The sequence below is a fragment of the Notechis scutatus genome, chromosome 5 (genome assembly GCF_049901735.1).
Source record: "Notechis scutatus isolate UNSWTSFEM ecotype Mainland chromosome 5, rNotScu1.2, whole genome shotgun sequence".
NCBI classification, from domain to species: Eukaryota; Metazoa; Chordata; class Lepidosauria; order Squamata; family Elapidae; genus Notechis; species Notechis scutatus.
In genome coordinates this window covers 72260078-72279231 of record NC_142013.1, presented here as the reverse complement: position 1 = coordinate 72279231, position 19154 = coordinate 72260078, and the positions used below count along the sequence as shown (strand labels likewise).

The window sequence follows — 19154 nt, the reverse complement described above, 5'->3', positions numbered from 1 at the left end:
TCACATAATAAGGCCGGGCCTTATTTTTTTTTGACCCCCGAAAAACCAGCTAGGCCGTCTTTTCGGGGGTGACTTAATTCCCCCCCCCCTTGCATCCTCGGGTGGGCGGGCGGCGACAGCTTGGATGTTTGGGAGACCTTCCGCCACCGTTGCTTTTCCTTCTCCCTTGCTGCTGTGGCGTTACAGTAACGCCGCGGCGTTTGGCGCAGCCACGTGCAGCCAATCAGGGCTCCTCCCTGCAACTGGAGCCCTGAGGAGACACTTGGCTTCAGGCGCTCCTGTGGCCGCCTTCCCTTTGCCTTCGAAGGTAAAGCGAATTATTTTAAAAACCTCCGCTCATCCCACCAGGGCTGCGCCGGAGCCGTGCGAGCTGGGCAGAGCCGGGAAAGCGAGCCGCGGGTGTTTCCTGGTTCTGCCCAGCCCGCACGGCTCTGCCACGGCCCTGGCGGGATGAGCGGAGGTTTTTAAAATAATTCACTTTACCTTCGAAGGCAAAGGGAAGGCGCCGACAGGAGTGCCTGAAGCCAAGTATACCAACAACAAAAGGCAAATCCTCAAGGTGGGCTGGAGGGAGGTGGCTACGTGCCCCCCGGGCTGCTTCAATGCAAGGTCTTGACTTGCAGCATCCTGCTTTTCGCCACCGCCTCCCTCTCCGACTGCAAAACTCGTGTGCTTCGCCAAACGCTCCGAGCGAGGCGAGCTCTTTCATACATAGAGAGAGAGAGAGAGGGAAAGACGCCGGCATGCTCCGAGAGGCTGGCTCTTTTCTCTAGCCGAGGCTGACAGGAAGTGCCTCCAGGGCCGTGGCAGAGCCGTGCAGGCTGGGCAGAGCCGGGAAAGCAAGCCGCGGGTGTTTCCTGGTTCTGCCCAGCCCGCACGGCTCTGCCACGGCCCTGGCGGGATGAGCGGAGGGCCCGGCGGGGAGGCACTCACTGCCTTGGTGACATTTCGGGTGCCTCCGCCGCCTCCTCGCCCATCGCAGGTGGCGGTGGCGGCGGCAAGCAGCGGCGCTTCGCTGAGGGGAAAAGAAGACAGCGCAGCCACCTTGCTTGCTTTCCCACCTGCCCGCCGCAGATGGCCTCAGGAGCGGCGGCAGTGGCAGCAGGCACGCACACTCCTGCCGGCGAAGGGAGGAGAGGCGAGGAAAGAGAAGGGAGTGCGGCAGCAGCAGCTGTCACAATATCGTCTCATAGCGGGGCAAGGCTGGCAAACTGAGGTGGCCGCACCAGAGAGCATCGCTGCCGACCCCGTCGTGAGGATAAAGGAGCGGGATAGAGATTCAGTCAGATGTCAGCCTCGGCTAGAGAAAAGAGCCATCCTCTCGGAGCATGCCGGCGTCTTTCTCCCCCTCTCTCTATGTATGAAAGAGCTCGCCTCGCTCGGAGCGTTGGCGAAGCACACGAGTTTTGCAGTCGGAGAGGGAGGCGGCGGCGAAAGCAGGATGCTGCAAGTCAGGACCTTGCATTGAAGCAGCCCGGGGGCACGTAGCCACCTCCCTCCAGCCCACCTTGAGGATTTGCCTTTTGTTGTTGGTATACTTGGCTTCAGGCGCTCCTGTGCCGCTTTCCTTTGCCTTCAAGGTAAAGTGAATTATTTTAAAAACCTCCGCTCATCCGCCAGGGTCGCAGCAGAGCCGTGCGGGCTGGGCAGAACCAGGAAACACCCGCGGCTCGCTTTCCCGGCTCTGCCCAGCTCGCACGGCTCCGGCGCAGCCCTGATGGGATGAGCAGAGGTTTTAAAATAATCGCTTACCTTCGAAGGCAAAGGGAAGGCGGCCACAGGAGCGCCTGAAGCCAAGTGTCTCCTCAGGGCTCCGGTTGCAGGGAGGAGCCCTGATTGGCTGCACGTGGCTGCGCCAAATGCCGCGGCGTTGCTGTAACGCCACAGCAGCAAGGGAGAAAGAAAAGCAACGGTGGCGGAAGGTCTCCCGATATGAAGTGCTCCACCAACGCAGGCAGCACCATATCCGGGCATGCAACAAAGTACTTCCTAACGGCAAGCCCCCCCCGCCATTCCCCCCCCATTTCGCATGTTTAATATGGGCCTTAATTTGGGGGGGAGGGGCTTAATTTGATTTTATGCCAATAAATCATGCTGGGGCTTCCTATTGGTGGAGGCCGTATTGTTGGAGAAACACGGTATATAAAGGGCAGCAAGTATTTTATTTTTCTTTCTTTAGTAAATTTGTATTTTTAATGTAAACCTCTTCTTGGGAGGCTGAACGATAGGGTATATTTCCTTTTCAGTTCCAGTACATGATGGTAAACATTTAAATATTTCTAATTAACTGGAAAAATAAATTATAAATTAAACTTCCTAGACCCAATGTTTATTAATTCAATTTTGTGGATTTACATAATGCATGGAATCTAATTGATCATAATATGAATTTGCACAAGGATAAAATGCAGTTGGCTACTTCATTGTAGTGTTCCAGGTGAACACATCTTTAACAGTCAATGGAACTAAGCAGCTCTAAAATTAATTTGAATTATTTCTGAATATTTACTTTGCGCTGCTAGAATCCCACAAATACCGCAACCTCGAAGAAATTGCAAATAGCGTGCCATACATATATAGCCTTCTTCAGTCTCCAAATATAAAAACTTCAACTCCCATACTTCTCAGGATTGGCTTGTACTTGTCTAGGAACTGTGGCAGCTTATCCGCACCTCCAGAGGGCGCTGCAGTTAGGGCTGAGCCAGAGAAACAAGCCGCTCGTTTTCAATTAGGGTGTTGAGGCGCGCACATCTTACGTTTTCTGACTGAGAGGCGGAGCCGCAGATGAAGCGAGGCTGGAAGGGCGGAAGTCCTACGGCGGCTTTGTGGGGTGTCTCCAGGTGAGGAGGAACCGGTGTCGTGATGGGGGCCCTATTTTATTACTTGGCTTCGGGGAAACCTAAAAACAAACTATTTGTATACCTAGCAGGGTACTGTTGTGTAGTTTAGCCAGACAAACCTTAAGCTATATGACAAAAGTGGATATTAGCTGCAATAGCAGCAGCGTTTTCAAACGAAGAGCTCGTGTAAACTGTATGCAAATCGCATCAGGTGGGTTTTCGTTTCTTTTCGGCAATACTTAATTTGGCTTTTCTAGCCATTTCTGTTGGGATCTCTTATATTTGCATCTTCTGTCTCTCCTAAATTGTTTCGGGCTCAAACTTGTGTAGAAGTGGCACTCGGTGTCGTCGAATTTTTTTTCCTGTTTCATATTTTCCTACAAGTTCATGCTGAAAGTTAAGGATAATTATAAGCCGCCACTCCCAAACATAGTTAACTAAAACTTCTATCATTTCTAACCACTATGAGCCACGTTCCCTGAAAGTGATGGGAATTGTAGCTCAAAGCAGAAGGCTGTTTTGTGTGGTGAGGATGAGCTACATTCATGCAATAGGTGATACCTCAATCTGCTTTTTGGTTTGCTTGTTTGAAGCATCATGTTACAAAAATCCAGCTAAAACCAGCTAAGGTAAAGGTTCCCCTCGCACATACATGCTAATTGTTTCCAGCTCTAGTCTTTTCCAGCTACTTGTGCTTATTCATTAAACGGTGATTAGGAAAGCCATATTTTAGAGCATGCTTCTCAACCTTAGCCATTTAAAGATGTGTGGACTTCAACTTCCAGAGTTCTGCCAGATATTTTGGGAGTTGAAGTCCATGCATCTTAAAATGGCTAAGGTTGAGAAACACTGTTTTAGAGGGATGTGTAAGTTCTGACATATTCTAATGTGTGGTATAAAAGTAAAAGGGTCTAACCTTCCAAAAAGTTGTGAAAAAAGTATAGCTCAGAGAGCTCTGTATTAGAGAAGAGCCTCATTTTATGCCTCCCAAAAATTCTGATGCTGGGAAATGTAAATAACCTGCATTGTGACTGTTCAGATATGCTTAGTACAGGTATTAAGGGAAAAAAAACTGGCTAAACCCAAGGAAAAAAATAGAAAATTTTAATATTTTCCACATTGTATGTGTTTGATGCAACCCTACCAAGTGTGATCCAAGCTCTCCCTATCTTACAACTAAATTGTTCTCAACTATTGATTGTTCAAAAATATTAAATAACAGCTGCTCAAAAAATTAAAAAGATAATCTATTTTATAATAAAAGTTGTAGGAAAATTGTAAAGTGTAACTAAATGTTTATACACAAATATTAGTGGTCCAATATTAGGAACTTTAGATTTCCTTTTCATTATTTCCAGCCCAAAAGAATGTTGGAACTAATTATGTAAAGGCACTTTGCCCATTATCAGAAAAATGAATAAAAAACAAAAAGAAAATGAACCAGATTTGGTCAGGGGAGAATAACCAGAATAACCAGAAAAAGAAAATAATACATTTATATATATATACACATAGAGAGACAGGGAGGGGGGGGAGGAGTGGGGGGAGAGGTAAATGTTCAAATATGAAGAATTGTTTGAGCAAGTTGTCTTACGTTACGCTTTACTCTCCATGCAAAATTATATGGTGCACTGTAGTTTAAAAATGCTTTTGCTACTTTTATTTCAGAATTTGCAATGTCTGACAGAAACATTATCATGACTACAGCTGGTTGTATAGAGAATCTACTGCATAAAAAAAATTACCAAGATATTGGAAGTCATCTTGAATATCTTGAAACTGTTGATATGACTATAAACAATCTCCAAGAGACTGATATTGCCAAAGCTGTTTTCCAAATCCTCAAGAACTGTCCCTCTGTAGTACTGAAAAACAAGTCTAAGCATTTATTGTCAAAATGGAAAACACTTTATAAAAAATATCAATCAATGCATATTAAACCAAGAGCCAGTGATATGGAAATTTCTATTAGGAATGATCAGGTAGTCTTGGAGAATAGAAATTATTGTGAAAAAGAAGATCAGCTTGAAAAAGTAGATTCTGTCAGTTCCAAGAATTGCCTGCCATCAGAAAACGGTTCAAAAGCTGTTAGAAGTAATGTGCAAGAGGATTATGCAATTCAATCAGAACATCTGGGAATCTCATGCTTGGATAGCAAAATAAACCCATCTGGTGATCCCATTACACCTCTAAGGTCTAAATGTGTAGAACTTCTCAACAAAGCTTTGCATGATTCTTCAACAAGCAATGAACAAAATGAAAAGCATCACAAATTAGCAGAAGAAATTGAACAGCACATTTTTTCAATGTATGCAAAAAATAATAGAAAATACAAAAACTGTATCAGGAGCAAAGTTTTAAACTTGAAAAATCGTAAAAATTTTCATTTAAAGACTAACTTGCTCACAGGTGCTCTTAATCCCAAAACATTTGCTGATATGTCTGTGATGGAAATGGCACATGATGAACTGAAAGAGCTCAGGACTTCATTTACAGAGTCATCTGTTCTGGAACATCAGCTCCCCCAAAATATCAGTGGTACACATACAAGCAAAATAAAATGTAAGCGCTGTGAAAAATATGATTGCACTATTACTGTCATTGCAAGGGGAGCCCTTTTCCTTCCTGGTTGGGTGCAGAATACAAATCCAGATGAACAAATGATGACTTACGTGATTTGTAATAAATGTGGAGAGCAGTGGTACCATAGCAGATGGATCTGTTTATAAGATTGTACATTACTTAGAAGAAGTAAATATAAAATATGAAGATAACCCAGAGCAAATATTTGAATATAGCAGTATTGAAAATGCTTAAATGGTTCTGTGCTGTAATAAAATGTGAACGTGAATTACTGAACAAATGATTGTAAAATATTGGAAATTGTCTAGAAAGCAGAGTATGACTCAGGCCAGTTCGTAATAGCAAATCAGCATTACTATAGTATCAATGCCATGCAACTTACAGATAATAGGATATTTTAAAAGCATTGTTAATCGAGTAACTTTTTACATTCATTTGAAGACTTAAATTTTAGTTGGTAAATTTCTAGGAATGAAGTTTCCTGACTATTTCACAATCCTTGAAATTCCTCCATCTTTGGTAGTCCACATGAGAAGACCCAAGGGATGTCATGATAATGAAGATCTCTCTCCCTCTTTCGCACTAACTCACATACACTCACACCCACACTCACACACACAAGATGTCCTTGATATGAAGGCAGTGTTTTTGGAAATGTGAGTAATTATTCTGTAGATTTCAGTTCAAGTTGAAGGCAAATGTTAATTTAATGTCTTTTATGATAATATAGCTCAGTGTATTTATATCACACTAATATTAAAACAGGTTTATTAATTTACCTGTTAGTTTCCTGAACCAACTGAATGTGCAGTTTCTTAAGCTTTTAAAGACTTAGTCCAGAGACTAAGGAAGTACCTTTTCCTATAACAGCCAGGTGTTTTATTATTTCTTACACTAAATTTGCCGATAAATAGACAGTCAGTGGCTACCTGTCAAGTTTCTAATCAGTCAGACAGTACTTTTCAGTGCTGCGGCTTTTATGGAGAATGATGAATTAGATAAGGGGTGTCAAACTCACGGCCCGTGAGGATGCATCACATGCTGACCCCGCCAACTCCTGGTTTAGCCAAGGGGAAAAAAGTTACGCTATGTCACATGACAACGCTGTGTCATCACGAGTTTGACACTCCGGATTAGATCAATTTTATTCTAAGCCATAAAACTTTATAATTAATACAGATTTATTATGTTTTATTTCTAGGTATACTCAGTATGGTGGTTCTGGGTGTTCCTTCTTGGATTCATCTTTAGTTCTAAGTTTTTACACTAATGCATTTTAATCCTGCCAGTGTAACTAGTTACTAAATAAATATGATTTTTTTAAAAAAAAAAAGTTGATAAATAAAGCCAATACTCATTAAAATTATAGTTTTTTTTTATTTCTGGAAGAATAATTGAAGCATTTATGACTTAGGTATTCATGTTATTAGAGTTTATTGCCAAACCCAAAAACCAAATATATGCATGCGTACCCATTGTGCTAATCTCTTCTGAGATAAACATTATGTAAAGTTCAGAAAAGAAATGAAAAAATAGTAAGCCAAACAAAATAAAGCAAGGAAGAAAAATCAGTATTATTTATTTCCCACCTTTATTATTTTTACAAATAACTCAAGGTGGCAAACATCTTCAACATACTTTCCTCCCCCTATTTTCTCCACACCAACCATGTGAGATGAGTTGGATTGAGAGTGACGCCCAAGGTCACCCAGGTGGCTTCCATAGCCAAAGGCAGGACTTGAACTCGATCTCTTGCTTTCTAGCCTTGTGCTTTAATCATTAGACCAAACTGTCTATCCAGTTTGAAATAATAAAAATTAAATTTAGTTAAATATTAATATTTATACTTGTTTCTTCATTACCTTTCATTCTTACAATTTTACTCTTTCGCAGGGATCTTATCAACCATCTATTCACAACTTCCTCAGTCTTTCTTTACTCTTAACTAGTTACATATTTGTGATTAATTCCTTCATTTTCCCATGTAACCAAATCACCTTTATGTTCTTATTTTGTACTATTGGTTCAATTTTGTATTCAATATATATTCATATAGCACCCATTCACCCCATATTTTCTTGTTTATCACACACTACACTGATCTTATGACTTTCCTGACATAACCAGTTCTTATTTAAGTGGGCAGAAGCATTCTTCCACTTGGTCATTTTACTTTTGACACACACCTCATTCAACTACTTGTAATCTTTCTCCCAGCATCTGCCACCACTCCCCCAGCATTTGTAAGCACTCTGCTAAGATTTATCTACTTGTTTTAATTTTTAGTCTTATAACTATCAATTGTTCACTGCATTTTTCTTATCAAGATTAAATATATTGGTTTTGGGTACATTTCAGATTCATCCTCTTTGTTCAATCATATAGTCTTTGCTACAGATTACTAGGGCTGTAAATCAACAACACAGCATTGGCTGTGTATAAAAGTATAAGTTTGCACATCTCCAAGTAATATCTCTCTAACATCACAACTAACTCAGTTTAGTGTGCATTACATGAAACAAAGTGAAAATGGCTTTAAAAAAATATTATATTGTTCCATAAGCATATGTGAGGCAAAACAGCCACCTTTCTTGAAAATGTAGATTAGGTGAGAATTTTATTGATAACCATTATAAAGTTTTGGTGCAACATTCAGCACAGATCGTGTGCTAGACCAAACCTTTGTGCTTTGCCTTCTTCAGTGCTAAGGATAGAGAACAGGGCTACTTCATACATAGCTAGAAGTTGCCTAATGATTGATTCCACACTACAAGTTGCAATGGAAAACTAGTATTTTTCCAAAGAGATTTGCAATAAGGCCTCATTTCACTAAATATTGTCTTACAAATCTGTGGGAAGAAATATCCATCTGGTTCAGTTCCAAGCTAGTAGAAAGACAAGACTGGAAACACAGAGGCTGATTGGAAAGATGGTTTATTGATGAAGCAGAACCACATGGGTTTGTGGTTCTAGGCAGCTGACCAGATGGAGTTCAGAGTGGGGGAGTTTTATACCTTCTTTGAGTTTTGTATTTGAGGTTCCTGTTCCTGTGCAATAACATGTATTATATTGGCTGTTGTCAAATTCCTATGGGGTCATATAGGGGTCATAGCTGGCTCCAAAGGCAAAAGAGAAAATGCAAATCCTAGGTGTCTGTCTGAGCTGTTTGGATGGAGTTTTGACTGCTCTGAGGGTGGTGCAATATCTGAAATACCCTTAGGAAACACTTCAATATAATGAGTTGTGTGTCTTCTGCTAAATGGTAGTGGGTTAATTCTATTATGTCCTGAAGGGTCATGTCCTGCTCTTAATCCCATCACCCTTGAGTTGAACATCTTTGATTTTGTAGATAGGCTGGCCCAGTCTGTTTGGGGCATATTAAGAAAGAGTGAATCTGCCTCTAAAAACTCCATTTCTCATTTAGGAAAATATATTGTACTATCCTGCCTCTTTTACATTCCTCAAAACATTTCATTCTTCTAGGAGGGGAAGGGGGGTGCTGAAATCCATAGTGATAGCACCTAGATACCTTATCTCTTGCAGGCCTCTTTGCATTGCATTTCAATGAATTTATTTACTAACATTAGGATCTCCTTGGAAAAACAACTACGCGTTCAACATTTTTTAAAAGCTTAGCTTCATTACTAGGGCTTCCAGCGATTACTCTGGATCTACTGTATTTCATCAAGTATATTGACGGCCTGGTTCTTAAACAATCTTGTCCAAGCAGCATAATTCAAAGGCATGAAATGTCAGAACCCAAGAAAAGAAATACTTTATAGACTACGAGACCTACAGAAAACAAAAAAAGTTGCAGGAAGACTGACTTAACTTGTTCTTCCGCGAAATTTTCAAGCAGGAACGAACTGTACGGGCCTCGCTGTTTTCCAGAGGCCCAGCAAGCCGATCGGACACACGCAAAGAGGCGGGACGGCCCAGACAGTCTGCAATTAGAACCGCGAGTCTAGAGAGGGGACGAGGCCCCCGTAACCTAGCAACAGCCTCCCTTCCGCTCAATTGGGCCGAGAATCGGCGAGCCGAGGCTGTCCTCGTCTGATGTCACGTGAGGGCCAGATTCCGCCCTCCTAGCGCAGCCCCGGCCATGTTATTTCCCTCTCAAGCTCCCTCTCTTCCTCTCTGTCGCGGTGGCCGTAAGTGCTCCGGGCCGGCTATCGGCTCTCCGCTTTCTTGACAGGTGAGCGCGTCCCATCTCTGGCCTTATTTTACCATAGATGGGCTCAAGAAAGAACCCAGTTCTTCCGGGATGCGGTTCCTGGCCCCGAGGACTCCGGGCGTCGGCTTGCGCTTTTCATGGCTGCTTACACTAGATGGGGAGGAGGCATTGGCGATGTTTCCCTCGCCTCCCGTCGTATATTTTGGAAAGGGTCCGGTCGAGGGGGTGGCTCTTGGTCGGTCCTTGGTGCAAGAGGGAGGGTCCTAAAGACAACGTTGCTTGTCAGGACTCTCGAAAAAGGCCCGCCTCGGCAATTGGGGGGGGGGACGGGGGGACGGGACTGCAGAGTCTCTTGCAAATGGTCCTGGCTGACGGGCTTCCTAGCGTGAAACTTGAGGAAACAAAGCCTTCGGGGGCAGCCTTATCCCGCACAATTACGCCCCCCCCCTCTTTTTTTAAGCTGTAGGGAGAAAGTTATCCTTCTAAGATGCCCCTCTGTTCTTTCCAGTGGCGTGATAAAAAGCCCCGTGATCAGGAGGAGACGGCGGTCAAGTTGGGAAATTGCTTCCCTTCTGTACTTCTCAGTTGGCGCGTGACCAAGTTATCCCTGGGGCAAATAAGCCAAATTAATTAAAATCACTGGACTGTCAGAGGACGGTTCAACAATTTATGTATGTCTTCTTTGTTGCATTTTTCATGTGGAAAATCCCTTCTCCCCCCCCCCCCCCAAAAAAAAGAGATAATCAAGCTATGCTGCTCATTTGTTGTGCTGCTGCTTTTTGTTTTGATTAAATTGAGTTTTAAAAATATTTTTCCTCCTATTTGTGCAGTTAAGTGTAAAAAGGGGCCTAGGTGACATAAGATGTGTCTTAAGTGGGTAAGAGAGCAAAGCAACCTTTTTAGCTGATCATGAAAACAGTCAGATTTTTAAAATATATTTATTTTCATTAGCAAGATGAAAAATTGTAGACTGTCTTTACAGCATGACGCAATATTTTAAAAGAACAGTATCTAAAAGCAATTTTTAATTGTAAACTCAAAGAGTAAAGAACTACCCTGATTTTTGTTTTCAAAAAAACCAAACCCATGAAGACTGTAATTAAAGATACAGTGGGCTTTTTTTGCCCCAAGCCCATAGACTATATACAGTAGATCCACTCAAAAAAGGATGTATAGTATGTACTTTTTGCTCTGTAAATGTTGCATTTTTATAGTTCTCAGTTGGATGTAATGAATATATGAATTTGTTATGCTCTATTTTACCCAACTGCTCAAGTTGCTCTTCATAGTATTGATCGGAATATTTAGCTTTGAATTCTAAATACAATTCTAAATATATATTTGAAAAGCTTTGAAGTATGTATGTGTATGTATGTATGTGTATATATGTATATATATATATATATACACACACACACACAAACACTTATGTTTTGATATATAGTTATGATTTTGTTGTATTGTTTCAGTGATTTATTAGTAGCACACTGAAGAAGCTTAAGGAGATACATGGTCAACAACCCCTGCCAAATTGTTCCAGTGGTAATAGGACTTATCATAGTTCAGCTTTATCATAGTTCACACAATAATTTCAAAATGCTAACAAAATATTTGTACACAATTGTTCATAATGGAAAAGGGGAATTGCTAGATGTTAGTGATCTGTGGCCTCTACTATCTAGATTACTGGAAAATTGAAGTTTTGAATAGCATCAATAGCATCTATATGATTATTTCTATAGGTTTATTTGAATAAGACTCAAATAATATCGCCTTTTTTCAAGACTTTTAAATACAAGTATCAGCTAGACTTATACTAAGTCATGAGTATAGTTTAAAGCAGGAGTGTCAAACTGGCAGCCCATGGGCTGGATGCAGCCCCACACCCATTCCAGCTCCCCAAGGGCAAAAAAAAGTCATGATATGTCACGCAATGTCACATGACACGATCAAGTTTGACACCCGTGGTTTAAAGCATCACTTCTAAGACATTTTTCATTGGATTACAGCAATATAAATCTAAGTGGGGATAACATATTGTTAAAATTCATAATTGAAATAAATTGAATTAATAATTGAATAATTGAATTAAATAGTTGAGCATTTAGTTAATGCCACTGAAAGTAATGTGGAATATAATATTAATATTATTCACTATTTCACTAGATATGATGATTACATGTAGAATAAAACAATCTACTCCAGAACTAGCAACATGGTACCCTTACATTTGATTAGCGAATTGTAATATACTTGAAAGTATCCACTTTATGTCCCTGGTCTAATTTTTGTAAATATGTTAATACTTCCTGTAATCATTGTGATACCATGGCCAATAAACTGTATTTCCCCCAAAACAAGACCTATTCCAAAATCAAGCCCAAGCATGTTTTCTGCCTATGCGCTCAATATAAGCCATACCCCCACAAAATAACTTAAATGCCTGCACACCCGACCACCTGCCCATTCTGTCTGGTTGCTCGCGGTGCTGCCGACACAAGGTAAGGTGAGGTGAAAGGGTGGCAGAATGGCTTACCTCAGGGCCCTCGCAGCCAGGCCATCCACGCCCCAACAACTGCCACACACGGCAGTATCAACACCCATGTGCAGCAAGAGCCTACTTGGCCGCCGGCCCACTTCTTCCGGCGCTGGCATGGCACCAGAGCAGGGTGCTGAGTGATGTGTTGGTGCTGTGGCCGTGAGGCAGGAGGGTGGAACTACCTCAGGGCCCCGCAACCAGGCCACCCATGCCCCGAAAACTGCCTCGTCTTGTACCAGCGGCTCCAACAGCCTCATCCAGCAAGACCCCGTGTGGTCGCCAGCCCACTTCTGCTTGCTCGCAGCCACAATGGAGCAGGAGGCTGAGCGATGCACCGTTGGCACGGCCACAAGGAGAGGCAGGTGTTGGGGTGTGGATGGTCTGGCTGCTGTGGCCCTGAGGTAAGATGGTGCATGAGGTAGCTCAAACCCTTCACTTCGCCTTGTGGTCTTGGCACCAGTGCGTCACTTGGCCTCCTGCTCCGGTGCCATGCTGGTGCTGGAAAGAAGCCCAGTGGCCACGCGGGGTCTTGCTGGACGGGCTGCCAGAGCCGCCACTGCAAGGTGAGGTAGGTGTTGGAGTGTGGATGACTAGATGTGCCACCCTTGGTGTACCATGCTCTGGGTGACACATAGTGAGCAGTTTGTGCAGGTACTGTAGCCCATTGAAATCTATCAGAGAACTGAAACTTTGTGAATTAGCACACATCCTGGTTTAAGTTCCTGTGCAGAGTTTGAAGCATAATATAATTTTGCCTCCCTTGTTATAGATCAGCAAGCAAGGTATATGAAACATTTCCTGAAATAAATGTATTGCCTGTTTTGAGTTCTTATGCTTTGATTCAGGACATAACTGAACCAGTAATTCTATCCTATGCCACCCATCCCAGATTTGCAGTAAGAGTCTTTTCAGCCAACTAGCTAGAAAGACATAAGCACATAAATACATGATGTTACTGGTTTACGCAAATGTTTACCCTTTTTTAGGTGCAAATATCTCCATTTTGTAGTTTTTAATTTGTTTTTTATGTCGTTGGAAAGAACGTCATTTCTGCTACAAAACTCACCATACTTCACTTTTGGATCCAACCTTTTGGTCAGAATTAAGGCCCAAAGACATGCATAATTTGGACGCATGAATGCTCTATATTAAAAAAAAGTTACCTTTACCATCAGACTGTTTGACATATAAATGAGCTAGAGGTGTAAAATTTCACAGTTCAGCTGAATCTTATTGTGCAGACCATGCTTTCAGTTTATGATACTGTTAAGACATAAATCCATAAATCAATCCTTTTGTAAAATTCTGGTATATTAATTACTGTGTACTAGTTAGTGATGGCTAAGCCACATTTAGCAAAATTGGCAACTCCATCACCTAGGGGGCCATTCCCGATATCAGGCAAGGTATCAGCCATGGGTTTGCAGACTTTTAAGAAAAAAATAAAAGTCACTGTGTTATCACGGAAACAATGTGCCTACAGAGCAGCAATTAGCTTTGTTTGTCTGTAGGCCAGTTCTAGTCACCTGTTTACCTGACATGGAATGAATACAAAATATTCATACGAAGTTTAAATACTGCCTGTTATGTTGCTGCCTCCTCCCTCTCACTTACTAGTACATAGTAAAAATACATAAGATTTCAATTTAATTTTAAAGAAAATGGGTGTGCAAAGATTTCATTTAAGTGAAAACAAGTTGAAGGTTGTGGAATTTAATAAATGCTTATGTAATGTTGTATAAGAATAATTTGATTATAACTTCCTTTGGAACATATTAAGCATATTCCATATCATAATAAAGTGTATTAATTTTAAAATGCATACTTGGCAATATGTCTTCAGTAGTAATATAATCTCTCTCTCTTTTTTGGCAGGTATTTAATTATGATTTACACTGAACAGTAAAGGTAACTATTTTGATCAAATGTTCCATATAGTAATAATACTCATATTTAAATGATGAATAAATAAGACATTTGTAACAAAAATGTATTATATGCACATCCAGATAGAAGTAGCAAAGGAAGATTAGATATTAATCTAGATGAGACAGACATAATGCATGTTGGAAAGAGGTTTCAAATAGACTATTTCCCAATATTTATGTTGTGATATTCAGGTTTGGGGGAAAAAATCCAAAATGACTGACTGAGAAGACAACTATGAATGCAGCAAGTTCAAATGTATTTATTTAATTTATATGCCACCCATCTCAAGCTTCAAGGTGACTCTGAGTGGCAGAGTAATAAAACATATTTTATTATGTAATAATACAGATAAAAACAATTATATATATTAAAATTACAAAATCAAAGGTAAATGTGTGTAATGTATGAACATGCTAAATATACTACATTAATACATAATAGTATTAGACATTACAATTGTAGTTATATTTAGTCAGCACTCTCCCAAGCATTCAGAAAGTATTCAGACCCCTTTCACTTTTGTCAATTTTGTTATGCTGTAGCCTGATTCTGTGTTGAAATTCATTTTTTCTCATTAATCTATACTCAGTACCCCGTAATGACAAAGTGAAAACATAATTTTAGAAATGTCTATAAATTTATTAAAAAGAAAAAACTCGAATATCATTGGCATAAGTATTCAGATCCTTCACTCAATACTTTGCTGAAGCACTTTTGACACAATTGTCTAAGGAGGTTCTCAGTTATCCAGATCATGGTTGTCCCAAAGGTGGTCTTTCAAGAGGCAACTGGACCAGAAAGTCCTTTGGCACAATTACAGCCTTGAGTCTTTTTGGGTATGACACAACAAGCTTTGCACACCTGGATTTTTTCCTTGCAAATCATCTCAAGCTCAGTCAAGTTGAATAGTGACCATCGGTGGACAGCCATTTTCAGGTCCCTCCTGAAATGTTCAATAGGGTTCACGTCAGGACTCTGGCCGGGCCAATTTAGGTCATTCAGAGAGTTGTGAATACTGCACAGGTACAATGAATTTTACCAGCACTATACATTAATAAAATTTTATCACATTTAAGGAAATTGAATCATACTGGTTTGAGAAAGGTTGACTATACATAAATTTTCTGAGTACTTAACAAAGTAGTTATCAATGGGGCTTTATGTCCCATAAGTTGGAGAATATTTATATTTTATAATTTGTATTTATATTTGTATCATTTATCAATTTTTAAATGCTTTTAAAAGCTCACAGCACATAGAGTCACAGTTTCAGTTGGGTGGCCTTACAAATCTTAAAATTAAATGGATAACTATAACAATTATATTTATATTTAATGTGTCGTACTATTTTGGCAAATTACTTAAAATGTTTACCCTGATTACCTAGGCCAATATTCCTCAACCTTTCCAGATTGGCAGCCTAGTGCAGGGGGAGAAGAGGGGATTGTTTTGTGTGAGGAGCAGACACGGGTGCGTGCCCAGCTTCATTTGTGTGAGTGGCAGGCACGAGTGGGGATGCAAGTGCTCTGGCGCTCATGTAAGTGGGGCTCTGAATGCAAGTGCTGTGCGTATGGCCTACTTGCAAATTGGCTGCAGCCCACAGGTTGGGGACCCCTGACCTATACAGTTCTTATTAACATAAGACCTGAAATTGAGAATAATTCTTATTGTATTTCACTGAAAATTTTTATAAACATGATAGTCAGATTGTAGGAGTGTAAACTATCACAGAAGGAGGTAAGGAATATAGTGATTTGTTTTTTGTTTGTACCTTTACATTTGCACTATTTAGTCACTTTGAAAAGTGTTTAAAGAAATGTATTTTTCCCTTTTGTTTTTACATGCCACTTACACAGATCCCCCAAATTCTCTCTTAATTAGACTCTTCTTGTTGTTCTTCGCATTGTTCCCATCATATCATGGGGAAGTTGGAATTTTTCAACTCAACACACACACACACACACACACACACACACACACTTTTGTCTGCAGCATTGGCAATGGATATGCCTATGGCTTGCATGTCTTTCAAACTTAGACTGCGGAATATAAAATCTAAATGGCCATATTGCAAAAACTCTTTAACAATTGAGGAGATGACTTGGAATCAAAAGCAGAATGGAATCATATTAATGAAAATGCTATTAAGAGGATTAAAAAAAAAACCTTCCTCAAGTCAAGTTTGACTCCTGATTATGGAATATTTTTTCATTTCCATCCTAGTCCTAATCAGGCTGAACTCTTTCAAGATCAACCAAGGTTGGCCACCCAAGCTTATTTTGGGTGATTATAGTGTCCTCTCTATTAGAATTGTTGTTCAGCTGCTAAATAATGTTTGATTCTTGGCGAACCCTTTGGACCATAGCACATGAAGCTCCTCTATTCTCCATGGTCTCCCGAGTTTTCATTCGGGTAAATTGTGTCGATGACACTAACCATCTCATTCTCTGCCATCCCCTTTTCCTTTTGCCTTCAATCTTGCCCAACCTCAGTTTTTTCCAGTGAGTCCTCTCTTCTCATTAGGTGGCCAAAGTATTTCAGTTTCAGCTTCAATTTCTGTCTTTCCATAGTAAGTATTCTCCATCAGAATACTGTACAAATTTCTGCCTAATTTGTGGAATATACAGTATCTAATTGTACTAAAATCAGTCTTCTGGTTTTTTTGGCAAAAATATTTTTGATTGATTCACTAGCATATAGTTAATATTTCATGTTGAATTTATGTTGAAATGTTTGCAACGTGAGTTTTGTTTTATTTTATTTTGCAGATCTGGAGATCATAAAGGATCTATTGAAACAATGGCAACAAAATCATCGCTCCTTAAAGTAATCCTTTTAGGAGATGGAGGAGTTGGAAAGAGTTCAATTATGAACAGATATGTTACTAACAAATTTGATGCCCAGTTATTCCATACAATAGGTGTAGAATTCTTAAATAAAGAACTGGAAGTGGATGGACACTTTGTCACAATGCAGATATGGGACACTGCAGGCCAGGAACGATTTAGGAGCTTGAGGACTCCCTTCTACAGAGGTTCTGACTGCTGCCTTCTCACTTTCAGTGTAGATGATTCTCAAAGCTTCCAAAATCTGAACAACTGGAAAAAAGAATTCATTTACTATGCAGATGTGAAAGAGCCTGAAACATTCCCTTTTGTGATACTGGGTAATAAAGTTGATATAACTGAGAGGCAAGTATCTACAGAAGAAGCCCAGGTCTGGTGTAGAAACAGTGGCAACCATCCTTACTTTGAAACGAGTGCAAAAGATGCCACTAATGTTGCAGCAGCTTTTGAGGAAGCCGTTCGAAGAGTTCTTGCTACTGATGATAGATCAGATCACTTGATTCAAACAGATACAATAAATCTTCACCGAAAGCCCAAACCTAGTTCATCATGCTGTTGACTATTTAGCTTCCATTTTTAACTGGGAATAATAGAACATATGATTTATTGAATGGCACTCTAATATATTAAACTGTAATATTTTACTGCTTTATGTGCTGGCCAGAAGATTCTCTTCAATGTGACCTATTATTAATTAAATCGTATCTGACATTTGGGGAAGGTATTAACTCAAGAATTCATCTAATTTAAGTGTTTGAATAATAAATTATATACTAAAACTTGAAAGTTCTAGAAGCACTACTTGGGGACTCAGACGAGGAATAGAAATTTTATATCTACATGTATATTTTTGAGGTCACTAATTCATGTTTTGCTTCACTAAAACCTTTTTCATAAAGCAATATTAGTAGATAGTACATTCTTATTCACGATTGCATCTTTCATGTTTTTTAAAAAGATCTGATTTAATATAAATATTTTAAGGGCTTTTGCTATTTGCCTGTCACTGAACTGCCTGTAGATTTTAAGTTAGATAATAAATATGCATATATGGAGCCTGTCCGTGTTTGTCTTTATCTGTTCTTCTTGCCCAACCCTGGGCAGTAGATAATACATTACTAGGTTGTTGTTTTTTTAAAAAAAATGGATTGCAGTATGTCTTAAATCTTGACATAAGTTGTCAGGTTTTTAAACTACTACTACATCAGTTTCGATTGAAAATCTGTGAATGAAATCCCAAACAGGTTTGTTGAGTTTGGATGAGAATTACAGGTAGCCTTCGACTTTATGACCACAATTGAGTCCAAAATTTCTGTTGCTAAGCAAGACAGTTAAGTGAATTTTGCCCCATTTTACCTTTCTTGCCACAGTTCTTAAGTGAATCACTGCAGCTGCTAAATTAGTACCATGGTTGTTAAGAGAATCTGACTTCACCATTGATTTTGCTTGTCAGGTCGCAAAAGGTGATCACATGATCCCCAGAGACTGCAACTGTCATACTGTATATACAATTGCCAGGTGTCTGAATTTTGATTATGTGACCATGGGGGATATTGCAACAGTCAGTAAGTGTGAAAATGTCATGCCACTTTTTTCAGTGCCATTGTAACTTTAGACGTGTCACTAAACTGTAAGTCAAGAACTACCTGTATACTATAAATAGTTTTACAAGGCAGAAATCTTAATACAGGTATAAAGCTAACTTGAACAAGACAACTTGCAAATCACATGGTGTTTACAAATACCATGTAGATGAAATGCTCACTGCTCCAAGTCAAGCATCTATATTTAATTCCATTTCCAATTATACTATCTTTACATTTCTATTTTTGTATGTTTGTATAGTTACCATGTGCTAGTCTATTACTATTCCCCTGCTGTTTAGATACTATTTTAGTAGAAAACAGAATATGCTCAAGTAAGTACACTGATGTAGTTTTAGGGGACTGCACCACATTATTCAAAAAAATTAAGAACAGGTTTTAGACTTGAGAACTTGTGGTATTTTATTCATTTATATTTTCTTAACCACCCCATCTCGCTGTATTCTCTAGACTTACCTGTATGTAAAGGTAAAAAGAATTATCATGATGACATCCCAATGAGAAGTGTATGTTATAATATTTGGTCTTAAATTCATTTTGCTTTGCATAGCTACAATGGAAAACAAGGAATTCTAAATGCAGAAGTATTTAAATCACAACACAGAAAACATAAATACAAAGGTTAATGCTTAGATATTC

General features: G+C 39.9%; 2 protein-coding genes across 6 annotated transcripts; both read left to right on the top strand.

The window, feature by feature from the left end:
* The first annotated feature begins 2782 nt into the window (after positions 1-2782).
* On the top strand, positions 2783-6991 carry TCEANC (transcription elongation factor A N-terminal and central domain containing). 2 transcript variants are annotated; one of them, XM_087967018.1, is made up of 2 exons: positions 2783-2840; positions 4509-6991. In XM_087967018.1, the coding sequence occupies exon 2, from the start codon at positions 4517-4519 to the stop codon at positions 5567-5569; it is 1053 nt and encodes a 350-aa protein (XP_087823144.1). In that variant the 5' UTR covers positions 2783-2840; positions 4509-4516; the 3' UTR covers positions 5570-6991. The 2 variants fall into 2 exon arrangements, with proteins under 2 accessions (XP_087823144.1, XP_087823143.1); XM_087967017.1 differs by having other exon boundaries at positions 2783-3051.
* Positions 6992-9494: 2503 nt separating this feature from the next.
* Positions 9495-17966, top strand: RAB9A (RAB9A, member RAS oncogene family). Of its 4 annotated transcripts, none has more exons than XM_026666924.2 (3): positions 9501-9618; positions 14012-14044; positions 16834-17966. In XM_026666924.2, the coding sequence occupies exon 3, from the start codon at positions 16865-16867 to the stop codon at positions 17468-17470; it is 606 nt and encodes a 201-aa protein (XP_026522709.1). In that variant the 5' UTR covers positions 9501-9618; positions 14012-14044; positions 16834-16864; the 3' UTR covers positions 17471-17966. The 4 variants fall into 4 exon arrangements, with proteins under 4 accessions (XP_087823146.1, XP_026522709.1, XP_026522711.1 ...); XM_026666926.2 differs by having other exon boundaries at positions 9510-9620; positions 14019-14044; XM_087967019.1 differs by having other exon boundaries at positions 9553-9620; positions 14022-14044.
* Positions 17967-19154: the final 1188 nt, after the last annotated feature.

Bases quoted from the DNA above. Each gene is read 5' to 3' on its own strand.
- TCEANC (XM_087967017.1), top strand. From the start codon at position 2,970: ATGACAAAAGTGGATATTAGCTGCAATAGCAGCAGCGTTTTCAAACGA. The intron at 3,052-4,508 runs GTGGGTTTTCGT...CTTTTATTTCAG, and splicing joins CTGTATGCAAATCGCATCAG to AATTTGCAATGTCTGACAGA.
- RAB9A (XM_087967020.1), top strand. From the start codon at position 16,865: ATGGCAACAAAATCATCGCTCCTTAAAGTAATCCTTTTAGGAGATGGA.